General features: G+C 44.4%; 1 protein-coding gene across 20 annotated transcripts in view; it reads right to left on the reverse strand.

Moving 5' to 3' along the window:
• Positions 1-26,283, reverse strand: part of REPS1 (RALBP1 associated Eps domain containing 1) — an 894,243-nt gene that overhangs the window by 283,027 nt on the left and 584,933 nt on the right. For all 20 annotated transcript variants that reach the window (XM_085612456.1, XM_085612466.1, XM_085612457.1 and 17 more), the window contains one exon: positions 11,744-11,845. In XM_085612456.1, coding sequence (XP_085468582.1) covers positions 11,744-11,845 — 102 coding nt within the window. The remainder of the gene's footprint in view (positions 1-11,743; positions 11,846-26,283) is intronic.

Raw genomic sequence — 26,283 nt, forward strand, 5'->3', positions numbered from 1 at the left:
AAGGTGAGTAATTATAATGTTTTTAGGTTCCGCCCCATGGGCGTGTCAGCCCAGTGCTTCATGGTATTCTGAGTCTTATACAGATTAAAACCTCTCGTAGGTGCCGCTGCGGTTTGATCTTTAATCAGTAACAACTTCCTCAATGGGTATGCTCTGCTTCACGCTGTTGTCGCTGTGCTGTTCTTAAACTCGGTGAGACTCCACGTTTCTCCATGCGCGTCGGTATCGTACCTTCGCAGGACCCGCACTTCAGCAGGGAGGGGTTCTCCGCGACCTGGGTAGGCCGCCCATATTCCAAATGCAAGGACACCCACAATTGGAGACCCACTGGTAGCCTGGTTAACATCTTTATTTCACCAAGCAGCATCGCAAACAACTTAGTGAGCACAGCAAAGTTCAGCCACTTTTTTCTCCCCTACGCGTTTCGGGCATCCTGCTGCCCTTTGTCACGGGAATGGCATCTTGCGATCAGCAGCGAAAGGTGAGTAATTATAATGTTTTTAGGTTCCGCCCCATGGGCGTGTCAGCCCAGTGCTTCATGGTATTCTGAGTCTTATACAGATTAAAACCTCTCGTAGGTGCCGCTGCTGTTTGCTCTTCAATCAGTAACAACTTCCTCAATGGGTATGCTCTGCTTCACGCTGTTGTCGCTGTGCTGTTCTTAAACTCGGTGAGACACCACGTTTCTCCATGCGCGTCGGTATCGTACCTTCGCAGGACCCGCACTTCAGCAGGGAGGGGTTCTCCGTGACCTGGGTAGGCCGCCCATATTCCAAATGCAAGGACGAGAGGTGTTAACCACGCTACGAGTGGGTCTCCAATTGTGGGTGTCCTTGCATTTGGAATATATATATATTATATTATATATATATATATATATATATATATATATATATACACACACACATACATATACTTGAAGATGAAGGATCACAAGAAAACAACAGCCAGCCAGGGCAAAAATCTGGATCCCAAAGGATACAATGAGTCACAAAGAAATAAAATATCCAAGAAAGAAGTGACTCAAACAGATAGATTCACCAAAGAACAAAAATATATTTCCACTACAACGTTTCAGCTTCCGCCTTCCTCAGGTAGTACAAGATGGTTTGCTCTGTGGCTGCACAGATGACAGCTGAATTTTCAAAAAGCATCATGAGTGAAGATTCCATTTGGAATGTGGAATCAATGCAGTCCAGAGAGCTCTTGAGATATGCAGTAATCAGGTTGTGTTGTCAGTAATGTTCAGTCCATCTGGATGCAGTGATTTTAAACGGTACATCCAGAAGTTTTCCCTGGAGTCCAGTAGTTCTTCCTTTGAAACATGTTCCACGGGGAAAATCTTCAAATCTGATAGTGAATGATCCACAAGGTTAAAATGATTGGCTACAGGCTGGTCAATTTTCTTATTAATTATTGCAGATTTGTGGTTCCTGAATCGTGTACGGAGGTCATTCACTGTTTGGCCTACATATTGCTTTTTACAGCTTTGCCGTTGGCACTGAATCACATAAATAATGCATGTTGAGAGACATGTAAGATGCTGCCTTATTGCATAGGTCCTTCTCGTAACAGAACTAGTTGCAGATGATGTTTGTAAAAGATATTCACACGTGATGCACCTTTTAGAGTCACAGCAATGAACCCCTGCATTTGTTACAGCCTTGCTCATGGACTTGCCCTTTGTTGTCTCTCGGTTGTTTGGAGAAACGGCGGACTCAGCACTAGAGCACTTTATGGACAGCAGACCTACGGCCAGGTCCGTGGGCCTTTCCATGGCCCCTCACCAACCCCAGTCCGCCTTCCGCCCCTTTTTGTGGCCACAGAATGGGCTTCCTATTATATCTTTACACGCCCAGCCACCTCGGCCAGCAAACCGCACAATCATTTTGTGGCAGAGGGTGCGATTCCCACAGAACATGTGGGCAAGGTAGCCAGAGGTCAAGCTAGAACACCCACCCTGCCAACTCCCCCGTCCAGCTGCAGCCTTCAGAGTCCTTTAGTATGCCCTCCGATCATCTTTGGCATCCAGTGGGGTGCAGGATATGCTATTGTGTTGATAATATATTGTTTTAGGGGTATTATTTCTTGTAGGTCTCTAAAAATACACATACCCTTGGACCCCCTTCTTTTTAAGGATTTGGTGTGTTCTGGGATGAAATCAATTTGCCAGCAAGTTGCTTGTGTCCAGCTCTCAGAGCATTGTGAACTTGGCTGAATCTCTCCCTTCAGCAATTGCTTAAGAGAGTATGGGGCTTGGGCCGCCTCGGAGACCACGGGCAGCACTTATGCAACCGAGTCAAAGTTGGTATGGGAGTATCAGCCCAAGAGGCACACGGCGTTCACTGAACGAAGTGCCAGCCTGGCGGAAGAGAACATCATCTTCCCAAAGGTATCCAGCCTTTTCAGTTCCCTATCAGATGGAGTGGTAGGGTATGCACCAGTGTTAACTTTGGAGGTGGAGGCACGGCAGTCCTCGCATGTCTTGGCGTTGTGATCATGCTCAAGACATCAGAGACAGACTAAGCGCGGGTCCATCACTGACATCTGTTGATGACGGGTGCCGCATTGTTTAAAATCTGCCTTCCTGTGGCCATCCTGCACACTAGAAGACAAAGCACAAAAATCTTCTACAAGAGGGTTGAAAAAACGTCAGTCAAAATGTGAATGGGGTTAGCTATTCTTCAGATCTGCGCAGACTAGTGCAGAAAGAAAGTAACTGATGTCAGTACACTGGGGTGGCCCTTATATTGCAATGCACGAAGCCTTCATCCCCAACAATTTCATTGCCCATCCTTACCATAAGAGAAAACTGTGTGTGAAAAAGAGGCAACAGTCTTTGGAATGCCCTAAACCTCTCTTGATTTGGGTAGGCTTTCCCTGTGACAGCATTTAGCACAGGCCCTAGAAAGGGATGGATCTGCTGTACTTTGCGATGCTACTTTTGGCATTCAATCCGAAACTTAGCCTGTGTAACATTAACATTGCCGTCTGGGTGTGCACTAGGCTATTGACTGCCACTCTTTATCAACCAGGTCACAAAAGATGTAAATGGCGTTACTGCAAAAGGGCGCTGCTATGACCCACTAGGCATTTGGTAAATGCCATTGGAGTTGTGGTGACCCCAATTGGTAGAACTCTGAATTGGTAGTGCCAACCTCTTTTCACATAGTGCAGTAAGAGTGATGCGCAGAAAGCAAAGAAATGTGGAAGTGTGCGTCCTTGAGGTCAAATGTTGTCATATGATGGCTTATGCAGAGAAGCGTAAGGACATCCTGAGAGGCTTTCTCATTAAAGTGCTCTGATAGGATATAGCAGTTTAGATGACTGAGGTCTAGGACAGGCTATAGAGTTCTCTTTATTGGTAATTAGGAAGCGATGGAGGTAGACTCTTTGGCCACGGTGGTGAGGAGGCACCAGCTCAATGGCACCATTGGCAAGGAGTGCTTGCACTTTTCTATCCTGCAACAGTCACAGATGGTCTCTAGTCCTCACATGGCAAAAAGGTAGTATCGTTTGGTGAAATGGGGTGAAACTCCAGGCATTACCTCTTCTGCACAAGAGCACCCGTTTGTTAGAGGTTATTTCTTTCAACTGTGGAACGAATAACCTCAGTCTTTCCCCAACAGGTGATGCGTGAATTGAAGGAATAATGGGCGAGTCTGTTCTTGGAGGTAGAGGAGCCCTTGCTGGAGCCACCTCCACCATTGCCTCTTCGATAGCCATGGTAGTCACTTTAGCCGAATGACTTAGATCATTGAATGTCCTGAAAGGAATGCTTTTGATGATATTCCTGCCTCTGGGTAGGAGAGGTTAATTTTGGTCCTCCTCTCACATTCTGTTTTTTGCAACCCAGATGTTGGCAGTCTACGTGTCCTTTTTCATTTTCCTGAGTATGGTATCGACCTTGTGGTCGAACAGATGGTGTCTGTTAAATTAGGCTGCTGGACCTCTGGTCTAAAGCCTGAGACTTATTCCCAGGTGTGGAATCTCAGGAGTATGATGGTACTGATTTCCCCAGAGGCGGTGTCAGCAGAATCCAGGGCACACTGAATGTTCATGTTTGAGATGACTTTCCTTTCCAGGACTAATTATTGCTACCTCAAGGTAGGCTTCAGGGAGGGGCTTCACCAACTACTTCATCTCCTACTGATGATGGCAAACCTATCTGGAGAGCAGTCCAACTGAGTTGACAGTCTTCCAAAGAATGGCTGCCCCCACAGCCATAAACTTCCCAGCCATATCAATTTTATTGTGCTCCTTATCAGGAAGAGTAAAATCCTCTGCCTTGTATTTCTTCTCAACCCAAAGGGTGACAACTCTAACCTTTACTGAGTCATTGAAGTTGTCCGTACAGCATATAAAACTGATTATAGAATAGCCAGTATAGGAACAAGCTCTTGGTTTTAGTGAGAGTTTTGTCTATAAAGTCATCCTCCTCCCCAACCATATGGAGCTTAGCTTTGTGGAGCAGGGTTGCCCTTTGTAGGACTACTTGGTAAGCAGTGAGTCATCATTATGGGAGGGCCTTGGCAGGATAGCGTTGTGGTATGGATCATGAAGATAAAATACAGCCTATCTCAGTACAAGTCAATGTGGTCAGAGTGAGAAGAGAATTGTGGTGACTGAGGAGATAGTGATGTGCAAGGCCTAGAGGTAGGAATTGGTGAACAGGTGGCCTTGTCCCTAACCTTTTTAGGATTCAGACAGGACTGTAGCTCCACTGTTATTTGCTCCTCAACGGTGAGTTTCCTTCTCTCAGTTATGTGAGATGCAGTGGTGATCACCTCCCACTTTAGTAGCTAAAGTGACGGTTGCCCCGGGACTGATCACCTGATAGTCTGGATCCCACTAAACCTTCTGTAAGGTTTACATTGGATTCTTCTTTTGGCACTCAGAAAGCTCATACCAATACAATAAGGGAATACAAGGACAGAGTCTAGGTATGGAGGTCAAGGGCTACTAAGTAAATCAAGCTCAGTGAACAAGACAAATAAAGATAAACAAAGAAAAACAGACCGAGCATCAAAAAGAGTAAATGGGAGAGAGAAATGTAAGAAAAATTGGGGACTGGGGGTACAAAAAGCTAAGTAGGCACTGGAAAGGAGGAGGGTAGGATGGAAGGAATGAAGAAAGGAAGGAAGGGTAAAAAGAACAAAAGCAATGGTGCAAGATTGGATGAGTATAAAAGTGAAATGATGGATGGATTTAACAGTGAAATGTTAACTAGTTAAAGGAAAGCTGAAAGGATGGGTGGAAGAGTTATTGGGCATAAGAATGGATAAGAAAGGGGAAGGGTTGAGGTGAACAAAGCCAACCAGGGGAGGCATAATCATACAGCTAGCCCCCATCTTAAAAGAAGACTAACAGACAGAGAAGTAATTTGGCTGAAACAGCGGACCAAAGACAGAGAACATAGGATGGGAAGACAAACGTCGCAAGTTAAGGACCAACCAAAGAACCAGGTTAAAGGACCATAGATAAAAATGGAGAGGCAGTGCCTACAGCCTAACAAGCATGGAGGCCAGAGCAAAAGAGGTTCTCGTTTGAACAGAACAATCCATGCCCGGCCAACAAACCAGATAAAATTGTGATTGAGGATCCTGGCGTCACTCAAGATCATATTTGGTATGCTCAGAAGCAAGGGAACAAACCCACCAAGGAGGGGGAAACTATCTCCACGCTCGCAAGAAGTGAAGGGAAATCCCAGGAAGGAATCCCAAGGGAACACCAACCTTCGTACAAAACAACCCCGAGAGGGTGGTCAAGGACCCATGTGCGAGAAGAAAAAGAAGGTGAAAAATAGTCAAAAATCCCCAAAAAGGGGCAGATGGCATGTCTGAAGGACAGCCAGGCCAGTAACTAAATGTTAGGGTTGGTATCAGAGGTGTCATAGAAACATCACCAATTCAAAAGTGAAAAGCAACAGCAGCCTCATGCAAGGCAGAGGCAGATAAAAACAGGCCATGTAGAGGCAAAGACAAGAAAGGGTTGCTGAGTAGGCCAACCATGCCAAGAGACAGAAAAGGTATGCCTGCAAGGAGCCTAAGAGAAAAAGGGGAGAGGGCAGAAGCCCATCTTGCCCACGTACAGTGAGAACTAGCACAAGAAGTGCTAACGCTGGAGGAGATAAAAAAAGGGACACTACCTAGGTCAGGACCAGACAATGCACCTTAGGCCAAGAACCATGACCCTCCCCTCGCGTTTGATAGGAAAGAAGGTCACCAGAGAGAGTAGAAGGAAAGAATCCCCTGGCTTGAGTGATGAAACACTTAACAAATGGGGGAGGGGCAGGAGAAAGCAGAACCCCCTTCCGGCGGACACCGGTGCACCAAGCCTGGCATGCGGAGCCCCCTATAAGGGGTACTAAGCTGTCAGAAACATATGGAGGAATACCTGCAAGGCATACAGACGAAGTACCCTGTAGGACAGCAAACAAGGCAACAGTGCACTCGCACAATACCATGAAAACACCCCAATCAGAATTTGGGTAGAAAGCAAGATAACACCATGCAGTCACCGGCGTTCAACCGAACAGGGCCAGAAAATAAATCTTGTCCCGAACAATCAGGGACCACAACCTGCCATCGACAGGGCGGAATACAAGAAAAGAAGAAACCTGCCAGGGCAGGCGCACCATACCATATGTCAATTGGAGGTGACAAGTAAAATGAAGAAGCCAACTACCGCTGCCCTATGAAGGCTCACACAGAAAGAAAGGAAGGAGACCATCCCTTGCCAGACTGAGTACGGGGTAAAAAAAAGGACAGTATAGCAATCAGGTATTAATATTTTGCTCCACTCTGACTATCCCGAAAGCAGCTTAAGGCAGGGTCAGCTTGAGAGTAAACAGACATGGACCATCGAAAGGCATGTCCAACAAGGTGGACTTAACAGCTGATCAGAGAAGCCAGAGGTGCGTAGCCAGGCACGCTTGTGAAGAGCAACCGAAAGAGCCATTGCTCGCCCGGCAGAATCTGTGGTGTCCATGCCACATCGAATCAGCAATTTAGCTGCTTGGCGGCAATCCTGAACCAGCTGAGTAAGAGTGTCCCTAGAGTCATCAGGGACTGAGGGGAGAAGGTGCAAGACCGAATCCCACAGCACATGAGAAAAACCAGCCCAAAACACAAGCTGTATTAAGGGACCGGAAAGCGGAGATATCGACCAAGAGCATCTGGACTGTTAGACTCTTGCTCTGGGGGGAAGTCTGGCATGGTGGTGATGTAGGGGGCGGGCTATTGCAGCCTGAACTACAAAGCTGCACGGATAGACTGACGGGAAAGGCAGGATGGTGCCTATGCGCTATAGACCGGTCCACGGACGCCTTTGAAATTTGTTTAGTCCAAGAAACCAACAGTATATCAAAGAGGGCTTCACTGAAGGGGAGCATCTGCTTAGTTAGGCTAGGAGGCGAAAACCAGTACGAGGATGGGGAGGAAACAAGGAGACTAGCTCCCCCAAGGTCAGACACCCAATAAAACCCCAGAGGAGGCTGAATGGGCGCCAGTTATGGCATCATGGACATCACCAAAATACCCGTGTTCCAAGGGGAATAAAGCTGGGGGCTCCTCTGAAAGCAGAGGAAGGTAGCCCAGAACAAACTGTACCACCGACACCATTCCTGATGTCGACTGGCATTGAAGAGACGACACCCCAGTGTCGGAGATGAGAGATAAAGTAGGGGCATTCAGCGCAGTCTATGCCGAAGGCGGTGCAGACGGATCCAACATAGGCATCCCAGGTGGGAACTCCAAAGGGCTGTGCACCAGAGCCGATAATGTGTTGATCACAGATTTGGAGGGCCCCACTGACACAGCGGGAGATCCCGCTGGTTTGGAGTCAGTCGAGGCCTCACCGACCTACTTGGGATTGAGACGTGCACCAGAGGGAGGCTGAGAAAGAAAAATGGCATGGAGGGAGAGATAGTGTTCCCTTGTCTCGCGCTTGAAAACACCAGAAGGCACGGGACAGACTCTCGTTCTGACTTAGACGAAGAGGTAGCCAAAATGGCCATAGGTACAACTCTCCTGATCCACGTGGAAATGTGGAAAGGAAGAAACTGACATCAGCGCGTCGGGGGAGGGCTTATATAAACTCTGTTGACATCACATCCGGTGGACGACGTCATTAAGGAGTCGCTCCGTGCCCTCTACTGACGTGCAGAGGTACCGCTGTACTAAGGTTTCCAGGATCCAGTCTGGCGCCTGAGGATAATTCCAAGGTAAGTAATCTGCAGCTGAATGTCTCTATCAGATATGATAGATAGGTGGATTGATGGATCACAGTGTAGATAGAATGAACGCTGGATGAATGGTATATTGAACAATTGCCAGATGAAGGATGGAAACGTGAAAGATGAATAGGGGAGCAAATGGATGGATGTATGGTGAAGGAATGGATGGTGGAATAAAAAGATTTTTATTACATGATAGAAGCATGGAAAAGTGAAAGTGGAAGCTCAATGGGAGGATTATTGGATACTGGGCGGATATAAGGGACTAGGAAACTCTTCTAGGAAGAATCAGGCGTATTCGCTTTGCTCACTCAATGTCATTAGGCTTTCATGGAGCCCATAAGGCCTTTTGGGGTTGAGAGGTCTTAGAGCCTGGAGCCTGACCAAAGGCATCTTGTGGCTCACCTCAGGGCTTGATGCCCAACTTTCTCAGTAGAGATTCTCTGCCTCAGCATGAGGATGCTTTTGAGGTTGATCGAGAGGGGAGGACGGGCTAATCTTCGAGTTGAGGGTGGTGCAATGGACGCTCTAGGAGTAGTTTTTGCCCTGGGCTTGTTAGACTCTGATGCAGTGGGAGTTCCTACTCTTCTGCTTTCAAAAAGGTCTCCAGACTTTGGCCTCCCTGCACCAGCCAGATACCTGATTGCCAAAGCTCTTTTTTTTCCTCACCCATGATCTCCTGGGGTTTGAACAGGTCTGCATCTTGTCTTCTTGCACTTGAAAACTTAACATACCAAGCAGCTCAACTCCTCCTGCTCTAGGTAGAAGGAGAAGATACAGACACAATGCTGGTTGGACTAAGAGGATTTCGAGTTAAATTTAAGACAAAATTGGGAGGCCATTTTCTCCACCACACCCTCCCCAGTCATTCAATAGGACCCATATTTCCTCTATAAAGTGGCGTTGACACTGCCTAGAAGAATTCCCCACGATCGCTTATCCAGTGTGAAGTTTTTTCATCACTGTGGCCAAATTCTCAATGGCTGGCAGTGAAAGTCCTTCAGAAAACATCACAGGTCCCAGAGCTGGAACTGGAATGGCCAAAACCGTTGGCGGAAAAACAAGCATTTGCAATGCAATAGGTCTCGTATTTGTAAGAGTTTAAGCTATTATTATTGTAAATGACAATCCCTGTTATTTATGTTTTAAAAACTAAAACATAAATAAAAGGCATTGTCATTTACAATGCCAATAGCTCAAACTCGCGTAAATGCGAGACATTACATTGCAAATGCTTGTTTCCTGACGTGACTTGACAGCTCCTCACACAACAAGTACTCAGACTTCTGAGCACAACTTTAAGTAAGTGGTGAGACCCCGAAGCGATCACACGCGACCCCCGCTATGCTCTCAGACAGTAAAATCGCCTATGCAAACAATGGGTAATTGTTCTGGCAGCTTGGAATGCATAGCGCGCTGAATGTAATGAAAGCACGTCGTGCCTGCAGCAGGGCAAAACCCATTAAAGAAAATAATGCTTACAGACCAAATAAAACATACCGTCTCCCAACAGAAGTAAAAGGGTCAGTCGCCATGGGAGGTTACAAATGAAGACAAGGCGGTACTAAGGAGGGACTAACAAGGCAATTAAGGAATCAGAGACCTGCATTTACAAAGGACAAGGACACAAGCCAATGAAAAATATGGGCGGAGAGTGGGCGGAGCTTCAAATCCCTAACTCAATACCGCATGGCTCGCCCAGGTTTGACCTAAAAATAATGGGGTGGAGTCCTTTTTCTTGTGCATTGTGGCATACGAGAAGAGTCATGAGCTATCTAACTGGAAAACATTAGATGGCAAGAGTATACAAAGCATGTGTATCTACAACAACTCATGCTACAAAAAACATGTTTAGGATTTTAGAGAAAATGAATCCCGTTATAAACAACTGCAGAGCATAGGCAATAAGTGGTCTTGACAGATAGTCAAAGTGCACAAATAGCATGGAAGGGGGAATATTCAATGTTTGCAAGAGGCCAATAAGATACCTGCACGTAGAGCTATCAAGTTTCCTAGTTCCATGAGAAAGTAGTGCATATGGTTAATGTTATAGCTTTCCATTCTATTCTGAGATATATCTGCAACAGAAGCTGCTCAAAAACTACCAAAATCAAGGCTTTTGGTTTCTGTAAAATTCTGTGAATTTATGAAGTTACCAGCATAGACAGAGTGATCATCTTTCTACAATGCCAATGCACCACCAGGTTCCGTAGGTGCTTAACTCTATACCAGCTGTGCTAGGCTTTGTATACAGCTTGTAAATCAATAGCCAGCTTGTCCACTGTACACCGGGTGCTGTGCTAATGTCAATGTCATGAGGATCACATATTGGGATTTCGGAGCAATGTCTGTATCACAATATGAGTTTATCATTGGATGGACCTCATTAAAAGCACAGTACAGGTCAATTCTTGTTGTGTCTTTTTATACAAGTGACTTCCAATCCCATATAGCTATGTACAGATTTTCATTAAACTTGGTCACAATGCCCCATTTTCAGCACTGTGCCCTGTAGCATGGTAATAAACAGCAATGACTGTGTTCTTTTGCAGACAACAGGAAGTTAAGCAGGATTTGTCATTTACTCTAGTGCACAGAGTTCCTGTAATTCACACAATAGTTGGCCATCAACAGAGTCGCAAGCCAATATTCCAAAACAAATAAAATGGGACAATATCAACTATAACGCAAAGCAGAAAATAAATATCCCACATAATTTCCTACGGTCACCAATTCAGTATACCATCAGATCTATTTAACCACAGAACAAGAAAATAGGATGTATGCACATTTCACTTGCTAAAAATGATCATTTAATTCAAATAAATCCATGCAAAAACTGCAAATAATTAGTCGGTCATTATGTACTTTTCACTACAAAGCTCCTGAAACTAATGTTTAAAAAAAAAGGTAATCCACCCTCGCTCCATGACCCCAACATTGGTAATCATGCCTGTGATACCGGTTTCTAACATGGGACACCAGGCAACTATTTCCCTCAGCTGATTCCATGGAACAGGGATGGATCGAGCATGGGGGACAGTGAGTGGTAGGGTTGTTGAGTGATATGTGCGAGACCTCTGATCCCAAATAGGATCTTCCGTAACAAGGCCAGTTGGGGTGGAATTAAGGAGGCACAGGTGTTTGGGTCCCGGAGCTTAAGATCTAGTGTGGCCAGACGGCAACCCATCCTCTCCTCTCCATCTTCATAACAACCAAGGATCATCTTTCGTCTTGGAGATCAGAATGAATAAGTATATAGAACAGTCAGTGGCAGTCAAGGACAATATTGTCCGTCTGTGGAACCCGCCAGCTCCAACCCCTTCCCCAGACATTCTATTTAAAATGGATTGCCTGGGAAAATACAATAACATGTTGACTTCACTGCTCTGAGGCAAGAGTATCATAAGGGAATCCATACAATCACAATAGCATCATAAAAAGTTCCAAAATTAACATTTCATGAGTTACAGAGTTCAAATATTTGCTATGATTTGTTAAACTTACCGACTGTGTTTCCAGCAACAAACTTTACTGATGAACCCATATTACTGTCTTCTGAAAGTTCTGGTGGCTTTGCAAGCAAAGGGCTTGTAGGATTAGAAGGATCTGAAGAAAAGAGAAAGCAAATATACAAATCTATGAAAACAGTATAATTACTTGGCAGAAGTTACACTTTCAATGAAAGGGTATAAAATAAATCTGCATAGGAGCCAGGCAGTTACATTTTATAACAACATTACACAGTGGAGCACAGGAAATGTTTGTTTTTTTAATTTACAAAATGTATCCTACCACTGAATATGTTGGGATTATGCAATCGATAATCAAGCACTAGTTTTGGAATGCATGTTTAACAGGTGGGTGCACTGCAAGGTGTTTCAGTTATGAACAGCATTCAAAGCAACATTGTCTTATTTACTGACTGGGTGCACATTACACCAGATTTCCTCACCCTTATAACATGTGCATGTGTGAGTACTGTTGTACAAAATATTTTAATGCCAGTCAGAGCAGAAGGCTTCGGCGATGCCATCACTAGACGGTTGGAGCTGCTACAGAAGAGAAGGATAATACGAGTTGTAGTCTAAGAAAGTTAAAGGGCAGGAGCTGCAGTCATGATGAAGTGGCACTAAAGATACCTTCCTACAGGTATTCTCTAGTTAGTGCTTGCATCCTAAGAGTGCTATTCAAGCGTCTCTCAAACTATCCTGAGAGTGGTGCCAGGTTTTCTAAAACCATAAACTGTGTGTTAGCGAAGAAAAGGTCACTTACCGGAGGTAACGAAATTTCTGGTGAATATCTACCTGCAGATTCCTCAATTTTCTTAATACTTCTCTAGGTGCCAGTCTAGTCTGGAAAACCATCCGTAGCACTTTCCTGAAAGTAGGGGGCGCAGGCTCCATTCAACACCATGGCACCTGTGACGTTGCAGACCCCCATAAAGTGCCCCTTCAATTGTAACGATGCCAGTTTTTATGCCGCTTAAGCAGCAAGATGAGAATGAAATCAGACGAGAAATTTAGTGCAACAGTATTGGCACCGTATTACAATGGTCCATAACCACCCATCGAAAGGGGAGGCAGGAGGGATCAATGAGAAATTTGTGGGTACAGTATCCACTAAATAGATTGTTACCAAAGGTAAGTTCTCCATCTGATAGATACTTCTACATGCTGCATATTCCGCACCACTTGAATAATTCCCAAGCAATGCAGACCTACAGGATGGAGGGCCTTGATGTGTGGATGCTTTGGTTTTGCTTTGTTTGCCCAAAGTTGGCAGGGTATGCCCAGACGTGGGTCTCTTGCTCACTTTGCCACTGGATTCAAGCTAGCCCGGCTGATGACGGCTGATTAGCCAGAAACCGGTCCCAGGATGCTTGTTTCCGGTCCAGTGAAGACATGGCTTGGCAGTTCGGGCTCGACTGTTCCCATGAGGCACAGGGTCAGACTGATTTGCATATGACCATGTCTGAACTGGGGTGGCGGAGTGAGCTAAAGAATGATGATGGATTAAACCCAGATCAGTTGACTAAGGGTGAGTGCTTGCAATGTTCAACACTCCGTCCATCATCCCCTTTGGTTTTGCTTATTTATCTTATGCAACTAACAGCCATTGGCCAGGTCAATAGCCCTGTTGTGTTGTAGGTGTAATGTTACTTGTTGTATGATATATCTGGATGCATTGACAGAAGCAGCAAAATACCAGTCGGGCAGCACATTATGCTAAGCGCAGATTTTTAGCTGAACGGCTTTAAGGCCACGCCCTTAATTAAAATGGCCACGCCCCTTTAAGAGACCCCCCCTCCCCCGTATTTGAATCTCAGGTGTGACCTAAAAAGGCTCAAAGATGTGCTTAACACCCCAAGTCATTACATTAACCTATTCTGCGCCTGTACCTGGTGCAGAAGGGAACCATGCCCCCGTTTTCAAAAATATTGTGCTGTTAAGAACGCGTGCAATAATTTTGTGAGTTTGTGCCTGAGCTGCAGACAAAGTAGTACGAAAACACAGAATGGTGCTTGTGTGCGCGAGGCAGAACAGGATTATAATACCGTCGCTGCATTCAAATGACCAAAAACATACTATTTCCCTTCTAGCTAAAGCGGTAATCAGAGAGAATCATTCCTGTTCCGCGAACTAGATGAATCAGACATTTTGCTGCAGCAGAGCACTTTCACCCATCGATCAAAAGCTGCTAAACGGGGTATAGGATGGCGCAGCTCCTGCTCCAATTACAAACAACTCAATGGGAATTTCGCCCGGTGCAAAACACCGATCTGTAATCAACAGGTAATATTTCAGTAGGCCTTGAAGGGCTGTTGACATCCTGACGCAGGGAGAAATTTCAGTTGCAAAGCCGCGTGCTCAGTCACAGTGAATCGCTTTGATATTACTTCAGACACTTGAACTTGAAGAGTATCAGACAAATATGATTGCCTTTATCAGTTGCCCTCTAAACCCCAAAAAGTGGCAAAAGATCTAACGGACTGCCAAATGATCCATCATGCTGCATTAAAACACACCATGGGGAAAGAAAAATGTCTTCGAGGAGCGCCTGCCGTTTTGGAAATTACGTTCTGTGCGGGCTGATAACCATTTTTATTTTCCTCTTTAGAAAGCACAGTACGCATTGTTATCTTGTGATCGGTTACTTCCCCCTCTCCCTCATCTTAAACCAGAGAACACTGTCACTTTATATGCACTCACAAAATAAAACAAGCGCGACCCAGGCGGGTCGGGCTCACAATGCGCGATGTTTATAACAGCTTCATCGATGTGCACGCGGGGACTGGATGCTTTACTGGCTGCAAGAAAAAAGTCCCCAGAGTGTCACGCCGCGAATAAAGCATCCAGTCCCCGCGTGCTCATCTTCTGTCCCTCCGCGTGCACACTTTGGAATCCGTGTCGATTCCAAAAGCTCTCGCATGGCGAGGGCAACGCATGTGCTGCTCACGCCAGGCGAGACATAAAAAGGAAAAACACCCAGATAAGATTCTTTCTGCACTGGTTTTCCTTTTCTGATGCTTACATAGCTTATGAAGAGCTGTTCTCCTGCATTGAAGTCCTATGTGGTCGATATAAAAACCTAAGGCTTTCTTCTGATCCTGCCTGACACGCCTGGCCGCAGTAATGGTAATTAGATTATAATTATTTTTTGTGTTAAAAGCCTTAAGGAACAAACAAACAGTCCCTATAGAGTTAAATAAAACGGGGCAATGGCCTCACAAAGGATCAAGTGTTTCTCTATCGATATAGCCCAGTTAGCATTACAAATGAACAGAAAAAACTTTCATATTAATTTCAAAAATAAAATTCATATACATAAAAAAATTATTTATTAATTATTTGTAAACATGTATTTGTAGACTTCTAAATTCAAACATTTGTTTCTACAGATAATATAATAAAAATAACATACTCCTCTTCACAGAGGTTACAATCTAAATAATACAACAATAATTCATATATCAGTTATAAACTTTTTCTTAAAAACAGCCGACGCAGTGTTTCGGTGTAACCTTGAAATTTTCACCTTCCTCAGGACAATAAAAGTTTACAGCAAATCTTCAATTGAAATAGAACTTGATTCAAATTCCAAGATCTGTGGAAGGGTTAACCTCATCCAGTAGAGAAAGTTATACTTGCATAATTAATCACTAGTGCCTTCGTTTTGTCCGTTAGAGCCACCGTTATAATCAACTTGGGGGAATTAAAAATACATCTCTGTTGGGCTAATCACCATTCATGCCAGCAGATGAGCCAAGAACTAGCAGGACACATCCTGACCCGGAAGTCCGTTGAGAGCAAGGAGGCCGTTTGCCATCTTCCTGATTTTAAAGCATCAACCTGCTAATCAACAACAAAATCAGAGAACTACAACGTCAATGACAAACATCGTTTGTAGCCTACTTTTATCTGCAAATTTACCGTTCTTGGCTCATCTGCTGAAAACTTTTATAGTCCTGAGGAAGGTGAAAATTTCAAGGTTACACCAAAAAGCTGCGTCGACTGTAAGAATTTTTTTTTTTAAGTGATATATGAATTATTGTTGTATTATTTAGATTGTAAACTCTGTGAAGAAGAGTATTAGTTATTTTTATTATATTATCTGTAGAAACATATGTTTGAATTTAGATGTCTACAACTACATGTTTACAAATAATGAATAAATAATTGTTTTATGTATATGAATTTTGTTTTTTAAATTGATTAATATAAAAGTTTTTTCTGTACATTTGTAATGCTAACTGGGCTATATCGATAGGGAAACACTTGATCCTTAGTGCGGCCATTGCCCCGTTTTATTTAACTCTATAGGGACTTGTGTGTTTGTTTCCTGTACTTACCCCGTCCCTCTACGTAGTATTGGGGTAACTCCCCCCTTTTTTTAAAAAAAAGCCTTAAGGAAACATTGTGAAAAGGCTCTAACAGAACTCTCATCAAGAAGTGTAGAATCAGGTTCAAATCTCATTGTGGCATTAAAAAAAAAAAAAAAAAAAAATAGAAAAAAAAAAAAGGAGTATGCACAAAGGTCTACCACCCGGAGAAGCTCCAGCAGCTCTCCATACTTGGCACACGCGTCCCGGAGACAAGCCCGGCTCGCCAAGGTTACCACTTCGTCCCTCTCTAGAGTGCCCAGGCTCGCTTCTACCCTCTGTAATTCACGAAGGATAGTTTGTCGTGCCCAAACCACAGAGCGAATAGTTGCCCCATTCGTTACCACCCTAAATGTTTCCCACTGTATTTGCGGGGTGGTGGCGGTCTTAGTGTTAATTAACAAATAAGTCTCGATAGTGGTGGCCATGTGGGCCCGGAAAGCATTACCTTCCAATAAGTGGGGATTAAGTTTCAACGTCGAGACAGGTTTAGGTACGCGACCCCACAAAATAATGAGTACCACGGAGTTATGGTCAGACAGTGCTTGCCTCAAATAGGTAGCGTGAGTAATTTGTGCTAACCATGCAGGAGAGCATAATATGTGGTCTATGCGTGTATATAACGTGTGCGTCGACAAATAAAAGGAGGATTCCGGCATTCCTGCGTTCCTACTGCGCCATGCTTCAGTTAGTGACAAACCCTGCACCCATGCTGATAGGTCCGTGGCTTGTCGGACTGTCGCAGTGCCTGGCAGTGGGGGATGTAATCAGTCCAGGTGTATGTCTAATTCTGCATACTAGTCTCCACCTAGTATCCATAGATACATTGTCCAGTCCACCAGCGCTGCACTGACCCGAGCCAGAAAAGCATCTTGCTCAGTGTTCGGGGCATGAAGGCTGTCCAATACTACCTGTGTGTTGTCCAGATTGCCCCGTATTAAACTGTAGCTGTCATTTGTATCAATACGTATGTTTAGTGCCTCAAAGAGAACTCTCGCTTTGATCCACACTGCTGCCACCCTCACAAATGCAGTAAGTCCTGTGGAAAAACTGCCCCCTCCATTTCTTGAGGAGCTTGTGGGTCTCTGAGGATGTCCGGTGTCTCTCTTGTAGAAACACTATCTACAATTTGCACAAGCAAAGCTGGGCACAGATTACATGGTATTTATGACCGATCCCATCCCCTCACATTCCAGTTTGTGAAACTATAGGGGTGCGACATAGCCATGCGTGTTTGTAGCAACAACCAGAAAATTGTTGTCGAGGCAGGCATGGGAGGCGAACCCATTGTATTCCCCAACACAGTGAACATCAAAATCCCAAATACACAGTCCAATAACTGTGTTCAACCAAACAAGATCCTTATAAGGCAACAACTCTGATGAGCTACATGTTTTAGCCTATAGGGTCGGCTTAGATGCGGAGAGCATCTACATCTTTTAGTGTGGCCTTAGGACATATCCTATGCTGAAGGGCCTCCGGGTCTGCGACCTGACAACCCACCCCTCCCCTAGAATCCAAGTAGCATAGAAAGTGGAATCTGCCTCTCCCGTCATAGTAATACACAGATCACAGATTTAGATTCCATTGCTGTGCACGGCCCCTTAAGCATGTGAAACGCCACTAAGTACAGCAGCCACATCCAGTATGTCACAGATATACTTGTGTATGGAGAGTAAGCGAGCTTAGTTCGAGCACCCTTACTGTAGAGTATCCAGTCAGTAGTCAAGTATCTTTATCATCCTAATATTGAACTACTAATGAACAGTAGTATAATGCTTAGGTATAGTGGCGCCACTCAGGAGAATAACACGTGTATTTGTACATAAAACCACTTATTTGGAAGAAGGTGCTGTAAGGTGAGGAGAACCACCAACCTCCCCAAAATAGCGGCCAAATCATGGGGGTTTTCTCATACTCGAGCTACACGGAGAGCGATTTCCCTTTGTAAGTGACGAAACACGTGTTGGCTGTCTGAAGCAAGACCAAAAGAATAAAGAAAGAAAATAATAATTGAAATAACTTGTGTATAATTTGTGCTTACATCGTGCACTTAAATTGCTGATACACCTATGACATGTGCTGAGGATTTCTTTGTACATTCTAATATTTAGTTCACTGTCTGTGGAGTTATCGATTGAAAGAGCGCTAGGCTTCTGTCAGAGTCCATGTGAACCGTGCCATCCGACGACGTCTCGTGTTCAGCTGGTGACCTAGTGTCCCGTAGTGTGGCTGCAATCTGAAGCGCTGCACGTCTACCCTCCAGCATCTGTTCCTGGGTGGGCATTGGCTCACCATCTCGTCGTGGTCGCTTCGAGTGCCACTACTTAACTTGTTTGTGCCGTGGATTGTGTGTGGGCGGGTGTCTGTGCTCTTCTAGCATTGTGAGTTCTAGGAAATTGTCGTCAATCCAGGACCACACCCCTCCGGTGGTTCACAAAGAAGTGACTTGTGCGCTCAAGCATGATTTGGAGGCGAGGTGGGAACAGGAGGGAGTATTTGAGGTTGTTTCTTGACCATTTGGTAGGAGGCCCGCTGGCACTGGACAAGTACAGTGTTGGCTCTGTCATACATTTAAAGACAAAAGAGTACCATGTGTGTTTGACAGGGCATGGTGGGGTCATGTATTGTAATGTCTTGAAGTTATTCCTTAGCTGGTGTCCACAGCAGACACCACTGCAGTTTGAAAGCACTTGACCCAGACGAAGGGTGCTTTCAGTTTTTCAGATGTTGGAAACTGATGCCATCATATGCTAAATGGTGAGCAAAGGTGGGTGTGTGAAGATTACTTTCCCTTCTCACCAAGCTACTTTCCTGTGTAATTTCTCTTTATGTATGTGCCCCAACATTCCCACTTTTCCCTATCTCCACCTCTCCCCATATCACGCTAGGACTCAACCTGCTACTCTTTCTTATAGTTGTCTTACCATATAGCGTAAAATGCCACACTTACGCCAAGTAACCCCATCACCAGTCTCATGAGATGACCTTCTGGGACAAAGGGCTAAAGCATGTTTGCACAGCTCAGTGTAAAACTGATATACAAGCCCCTGTGCATAGTTGGTTTCTCCTCTGCCTACCCTGCACTCAGGCCAGTAACATGTCCCAGCAGCCAGTAAATAGTTCTTCACCCGAGGATTTTTTAAAGCATATTAAGGAGCACGATCGTGGCTTGTTTCATCAGAGTATTTGTGCTTTTATTTTTGCTTGGAGATTTCTCCTGTCAGTTGCCTTCTGCATGCATTCTTGGGCTCCTGCCTAAACCATTGTGCTCGTGATTTAAGAAATGCCAGTCTTGAGGATCCATTTCTTAACTACTTACTGGTAAGCAAGCAGTATTTGGGCCAAACCATACTCTAGACCATAATAGGTAAAAATCTGTTGTTCTGATGGAGAGGCAGCTTTGATTTCTGCCTGACATGGAAGGTTCAGGACACACTTTGGGCAGTGATCTGTATTTTCTTACATAGCAGATAGCTCTCACTGAAGGATGATTATTGTGGCAAATGTTGGCCACTCAATATGGAATCACCATGTTAAATTTGCTGCTGAAGTAGCATTCTGTCACAGCACTTTTGCAAGCATTAGCGGTGAAACCTCACGGCTCCAACCACAACCGATTTGAAGGCACTGACTTGTTTTCAGATATCATGTTGATACTGATAACTCAGGATTTATTCAGCTGTGCATCATAAGCATATAAACACATTTTCAAAGTCCGAATTCCTTACAGATTATACCAAGGAACATCAAAAGCCTGCTGGGAACTGACAAGATTCATAACAGGAGTTTCACTTCCCTGGCCCCGATACCAGCTAGTCACATGAGTTTAGCCATTTCAGATGTGAGCACTGCTACACAACCTTTTCTCGTGTCAGTTTTGCCTAGCTAGCACAGGCCAGGAAAATGGCTCTGGAATCTACTCAAGCCCTCCCAGACTTTCAGTGAGCACTCTCCTTTGGAAAGTTTTGAAGCCCATATTGTGCCTCTGCAAACATTTTAAAAAAGATTAGGGGTTGTCAGTTGATGACCCTATAAACTCATGAACAAGTATTGCAAACTCTGCTTGGGACTGCTGGTAAGACTGCGATACCTTAGTCATAAACCTGCCTCCCCCACTGCTTGCCCCACAGTGAGCCCAGGTTGCTGTTTGCCAATCAGATTTCTATATGGCCATTATGTGCTGCAATGTCAATCATTCAAATGAGAATCTTGCACACCTTCTGAGATGATGCTTTGTTGTAAGTTGAAATAAAATCTGAAGAACTGTCTCCTATGAAAGGAGTTCGCACACTCCTGCTCTTCCATGAGGAGTTAGAAAAGCCATTCTTCACATTGCGAGAGAAAACCGAGCTCTACTTGAGATACAATAAACATTTATGTCCATTTCTGACATAGGACTGGTTCACAGATGTTTTGTAAATACCAGCTTGGGTCTGTAATGCTTATTAGTGTATTTTATTTCTTTGCAATACCTTATGCAAAATATATAATACTGATTTTCCAGTACAATGGACACCATGTAATTTTATAAAACCTTTTTCCCTCAAGCGAAAGCTTCACGCTGTAAAGTCAATAGTGCCATAGTCCGCACTACACAGAACGGGTAAATTTGTTTAGAAGCCCATATAATTCATTTTTGCAGTGGGAAGTGCAAGTTGATTTTCTTGCAGGACTAGTAGATTTCTGTAGCTTGTTGTCCCTTGGATAACTAGATTTTTAAAATAATTCACTTCCCTGCTTGTGGGCTAGGTGAATCGCCCTCAGTTCGAGCAGATTGATGTGGGAATTCTGCTTTTCTAGAGACCAGAGGCCTCTGATCTCTAGTTCCTCCAGGTGAGCCCCCACCATAGAGTGAAGGCAATGTTCACTGCCAGGGCCGGAGCGGGTTGGAAAAACAAGTTACTTACAGTGAATACTCTGGCTCTCAAGTATTGATGTCTTTCATAGATTCATATGCTTGAATCTTCCCCGTCGTCATAGTGGGAGCCCCACAGTATTTAAAATAAGCCGTACTATTAAAGTACATTTTAAAAAACATAGAGAAAGCAAGTGACACGGTTAATCAATTCACATTGGTTTATTAGACCCAAACTTCAGCCAATCCAAGGCAAGCCCCTGGACCACTTCTCCCCTGCAGAGCCACCATACCTCAGATTCCGAGTACAAGTGTGTGTGTGTGTGTGTATATATATATATATATATATATATATATATATATATATATATATATATATATCTATATATATCCGGAAATCGCTGGTGCATGGAAGACGTAGTAGACATCCAAAACTCCAAAAACACTCGCTGACACGGACCTTTGGTAAAGTGCTTGATTTAATTAGTTCGTGAGGCTGTCGTCATAACGTTTCGGCTCCGTGGAGCCTTGATCACATGACAACACATATATATATATATATATCCCAACAGACAAAAAGTACCTAGCTTGGAGAGCCACATGCGTCGTCACCTTACTAAAATCCGCAAGGCAGTCCTACATCGTGATCCCCAGACGTGCAGCGTTTAGAGCACCAACATGTCCCTACGCGTTTCGGGCTTCCCTGTGCCCTTGCTCACGGGTGCTGGCGGTTGTGATTCAAAGCATATCGCACCTGGTCAGCTTACTAATCCTCCCAAGTGGGCGTGTCAAACATGGTGCATGCTGGACAGGTAAGTTTTTCGTAAGACAATTCTCTTTATTACCAATGATCGCCAAAGTCACATAAAACAATAAGAGCCCTCCTGCGGATGTGCGGGTCCGGGCGCAGATACTCATTTGGCGCATTTGGAACGTTGTCTCATCTTTAAGGAAATTTCAGTCTTGAAGTGCACCCCACATGTGACAGTAACCCACTGGGGAAATTATTGTTTTATGTGATTTTGGCGATCATTGGTAATAAAGAGAATTGTCTTACGAAAAACTTACCTGTCCAGCATGCACCATGTTTGACACGCCCACTTGGGAGGATTAGTAAGCTGACCAGGTGCGATATGCTTTGAATCACAACCGCCAGCACCCGTGAGCAAGGGCGCAGGGAAGCCCGAAACGCGTAGGGACATGTTGGTGCTCTAAACGATGCACGTCTGGGGATCACGATGTAGGACTGCCTTGTGGATTTTAGTAAGGTGACGAGGCATGTGGCTCTCCAAGCTAGGTACTTTTTGTCTGTTGGGATACATATTGCGGCCTTGCCTGGGTCGCGGAGAGCCCTCCTGCGGATGTGCGGGTCCGGGCGCAGATACTCATTTGGCGCATTTGGAACGTTGTCTCATCTTTAAGGAAATTTCAGTCTTGAAGTGCACCCCACATGTGACAGTAACCCACTGGGGAAATTATTGTTTTATGTGATTTTGGCGATCATTGGTAATAAAGAGAATTGTCTTACGAAAAACTTACCTGTCCAGCATGCACCATGTTTGACACACCCACTTGGGAGGATTAGTAAGCTGACCAGGTGCGATATGCTTTGAATCACAACCGCCAGCACCCGTGAGCAAGGGCGCAGGGAAGCCCGAAACGCGTAGGGACATGTTGGTGCTCTAAAAGCTGCACGTCTGGGGATCACGATGTAGGACTGCCTTGCGGATTTTAGTAAGGTAACGACACATGTGGCTCTTCAACCTCGGTACTTTTTGTCTGTTGGGATACATATTGCGGCCTTGCCTGGGTCGCGGAGAGCCCTCCTGCGGATGTGCGGGTCCGGGCGCAGATACTCATTTGGCGCATTTGGAACGTTGTCTCATCTTTAAGGAAATTTCAGTCTTGAAGTGCACCCCACATGTGACAGTAACCCACTGGGGAAATTATTGTTTTATGTGATTTTGGCGATCATTGGAAATAAAGAGAATTGTCTTACGAAAAACTTACCTGTCCAGCATGCACCATGTTTGACACGCCCACTTGGGAGGATTAGTAAGCTGACCAGGTGCGATATGCTTTGAATCACAACCGCCAGCACCCGTGAGCAAGGGCGCAGGGAAGCCCGAAACGCGTAGGGACATGTTGGTGCTCTAAACGCTGCACGTCTGGGGATCACGATGTAGGACTGCCTTGCGGATTTTAGTAAGGTGACGACGCATGTGGCTCTCCAAGCTAGGTACTTTTTGTCTGTTGGGATATATATATATATATATATATATATATATATATATATATATATATATATATATATATATATATATATATATATATATTTATTTCTATGAGGTATAAGAGTGGTGTGCCTAAACGGGGAGTTGGGTGGGTTGCATGTGAATCTATGAAAGATATCAATACTGGAGGTCCAAAGTGTACAGGTAAGTAACTTGCTTTTTCTCCAGTGCTGAATCTATCATAGATTCACATGCTTGAATCAGAGTAGCTAGCAGTAAGTAAAAATAGAGTATGTTGGGCAGAACCACACTTAAAGAGGTATATCTGAAATAAGATAGATGTTAAGCATTGAAACATAGAACCATCAGCTAGAAAACCAGCTGGAATACAAGCAATGAATCAAAATAATACATTATTAAAACATATTAACAATGAAACAAACCAAAAGTTAATCTGTACCTTAATGAAAAAGGTGCCTTTCATGCCGAATCCAAACAGTAATGTTTGGTAAAAGTATGGGCATTCGACCACGTTGCTGCCCTGCAGATGTCTGGAAGCGATCCTCCAGCAAACAAGGACGTGGATGTAGCCGTCTTTCTGCTCGAGCATGCAGCCATTCTGTTGGACAGTGGTCTTTCTGCTTTGTCGTGGCAAAAAGCAAAAGCTGTCTATACCCAATGTGCTATGCTGCTTCTGGAGAGTGCATAGCCCTTTCTGGCAGATGGGAAAGAGATGAGAATCTGATCAGATTTTCTGAAAGGTTTTGTCCTGTGAATATAGAATTTCAAGCAGCGTTTGACATATAGAGAATGGACAGCCTTCTCCGTAGCAGAGGAAGGATTCTTAAAGTATGTTGTCAAAATTATAGGTTAATTCAGGTGGACAGCAGTAGGAACCGTAGAAATTAATTTTGGGTTTGTTACTAACAATACTTTATCCTCCTTGAATTGTAGAAAAGGCTCAGTGATTTAAAGGCCTGAATCTTGCTAACTCTCCTGGCGATGTGAGGGCCAAAACAAGTGCCATCTTCCATGAGACCTACTTCATGTCTGCCTTATGGATAGGTTTGAAAGTTGGCATCATGAGCTGGGAAAAAAAACGTATTCAACTGCCAGGATATAGCAGGAGGTTTATTAGTGGAAAGGCCCTGAACATGTCCTTTATGAGTTCCTTTACAAGTCTAGTGGACCTTAGGGAGACTGCCCTAGCCTTTCTGAGGAATCTGGAAATTGATGCGAAATGCACAATGATGGAAAAGTGTTCCACGCCTGACTTTGCCAAGTGAAGGCGATATGGCAACAGCTGCTATGGAGAAAAAACAAAAGGATGTAGGTCATTTTTGATGCACCACCAACAGAATCTTTTCGCTGTATATGATTTATTCGTGGAAAAAGTTCTTGACTGTTCCAGGATAGATTTGCATTCGGTTGGTAAAACTAGAGATCCAAACTAGTGGTCATGAGGTACCATGCTGACAAATTGAGAGACTATTTGTGGGTGCAATATCGGGCAATTGCACATGGAGATCAGGTTGTCTGTCAGCTGGAACTGGATGGCTGTACACACTGACAGTAGAAGTTGTTCCGTACGCCAATACTTTCTCAGCCATGCCGAGGCTATTAGAATGAGATGACATGGCTCTTTCTTCAGCTGGCATAACACCTTGGGAATGAGTGGGAAGTGTGGAAATGCATAGGTGAAAATTCCTGCCCACTGTATCTGAACAGCATTCCCCGAAGACCTTCTCTGAGGGAACCTGCTTGCAAACCTTTTACACTTCTTGTTGGATAGAGTCGCGAAGAGGTCGAGTTTTGGGGTATCCCATTTCTTGAAAACAAGACAGTCGTTTGTGATCCATTTTCCATTCGTGGCGTTGCCTGGTTGCCCTGCTGAGAAAATCCGCCCATACATTGTCTATGCCTGAGACATGTTTGACTTGCAATGAGATTTTTTTTGTACCCACTTCCTCATTTGCTGGGGCTGAGACAACAGATTCTTTGATCTCGTTCCCCCTTGCTTGGCAAGATAAAACATAGTAGTGGTGTCGTCCATTCTCAACAGGAAAGAGGATTATTGAATTCTGGATAGAAACGACTGTAGCCCTAGGAAAACAGCCTTCAGTTCTAGAAGGTTGATGTGCATCTGTGCTTCTTGGGCAGACCATATTCCATGGATTTCTAGGTCCTGGAGATGCGCTTCCCAACCATCCAATGAAGCATCCGTTGTCATTATGAAACTTGGCAGTGCTGCCTTGAGAGACCTGGAGATCTATTGCCATCTTTTCACACACCATGATAAAGCTTTCTTTATTGTAGGGGTGATGTTGATTAGCTCTTCGATAGCCATGAACCTGAATCCACTGGGCATCTAGCTGCTCCTGTAGAGGTCTAATACGTAGGTGACAGTTTAGAATTATTTGGGATGCAGGAGGATAGCATCCCCAATATTGATTGGTACATCTTCACTGAAGTGGGATTTCTTCTTGGAAGGGAAGCAGCCATCCATATTATTCTTTGCACTATCTGCGGTCAAATAGGCTTTGGTGACCGTGGTGTCTAGAATGGCCCCCAAAACACCAAATATTGGGTTGTAATGAGAGATGACTTTTCTTTATTTGGTTGGAGTCCCAGAGACTTGAAAAGCTGCAGACAAGCCATGGAAGATTCTTTTGTAGAGCTGAATATGGATCCCTTGACCTACCAGTCGTCCATGTAGGGGAATACCTGGTGTCCGAAGTCTTCTCAAAAAAGGCAGCTACTGGTGCCATGCACTTTGTGAAGACCCTATGAACCGCCCATAGACCAAAAGGGAAAACCTTGAATTGATAGTGGCACCCTGTCACCTCAAACCACAAGAACCAACAATGCTTTATGTGGATGAGAATGTGAAAATATGCATCTAAGCGATCGAGAGACATCATTAAAACCCCTCTGCTAACCATTAGCAGAATATCCTGCAAAGACAGCATTCTGAAGGGTTGCTTGTTTATGTATTTGTTAAACTGTCTGAGATCAATGACTTCTCCATTTCCCAGACTTTTTCTTTATGAGAAAGAAGTTGGAATAGAAACCT

Source organism: Triturus cristatus, chromosome 6, assembly GCF_964204655.1.
Source record: "Triturus cristatus chromosome 6, aTriCri1.1, whole genome shotgun sequence".
NCBI lineage: Eukaryota > Metazoa > Chordata > Amphibia > Caudata > Salamandridae > Triturus > Triturus cristatus.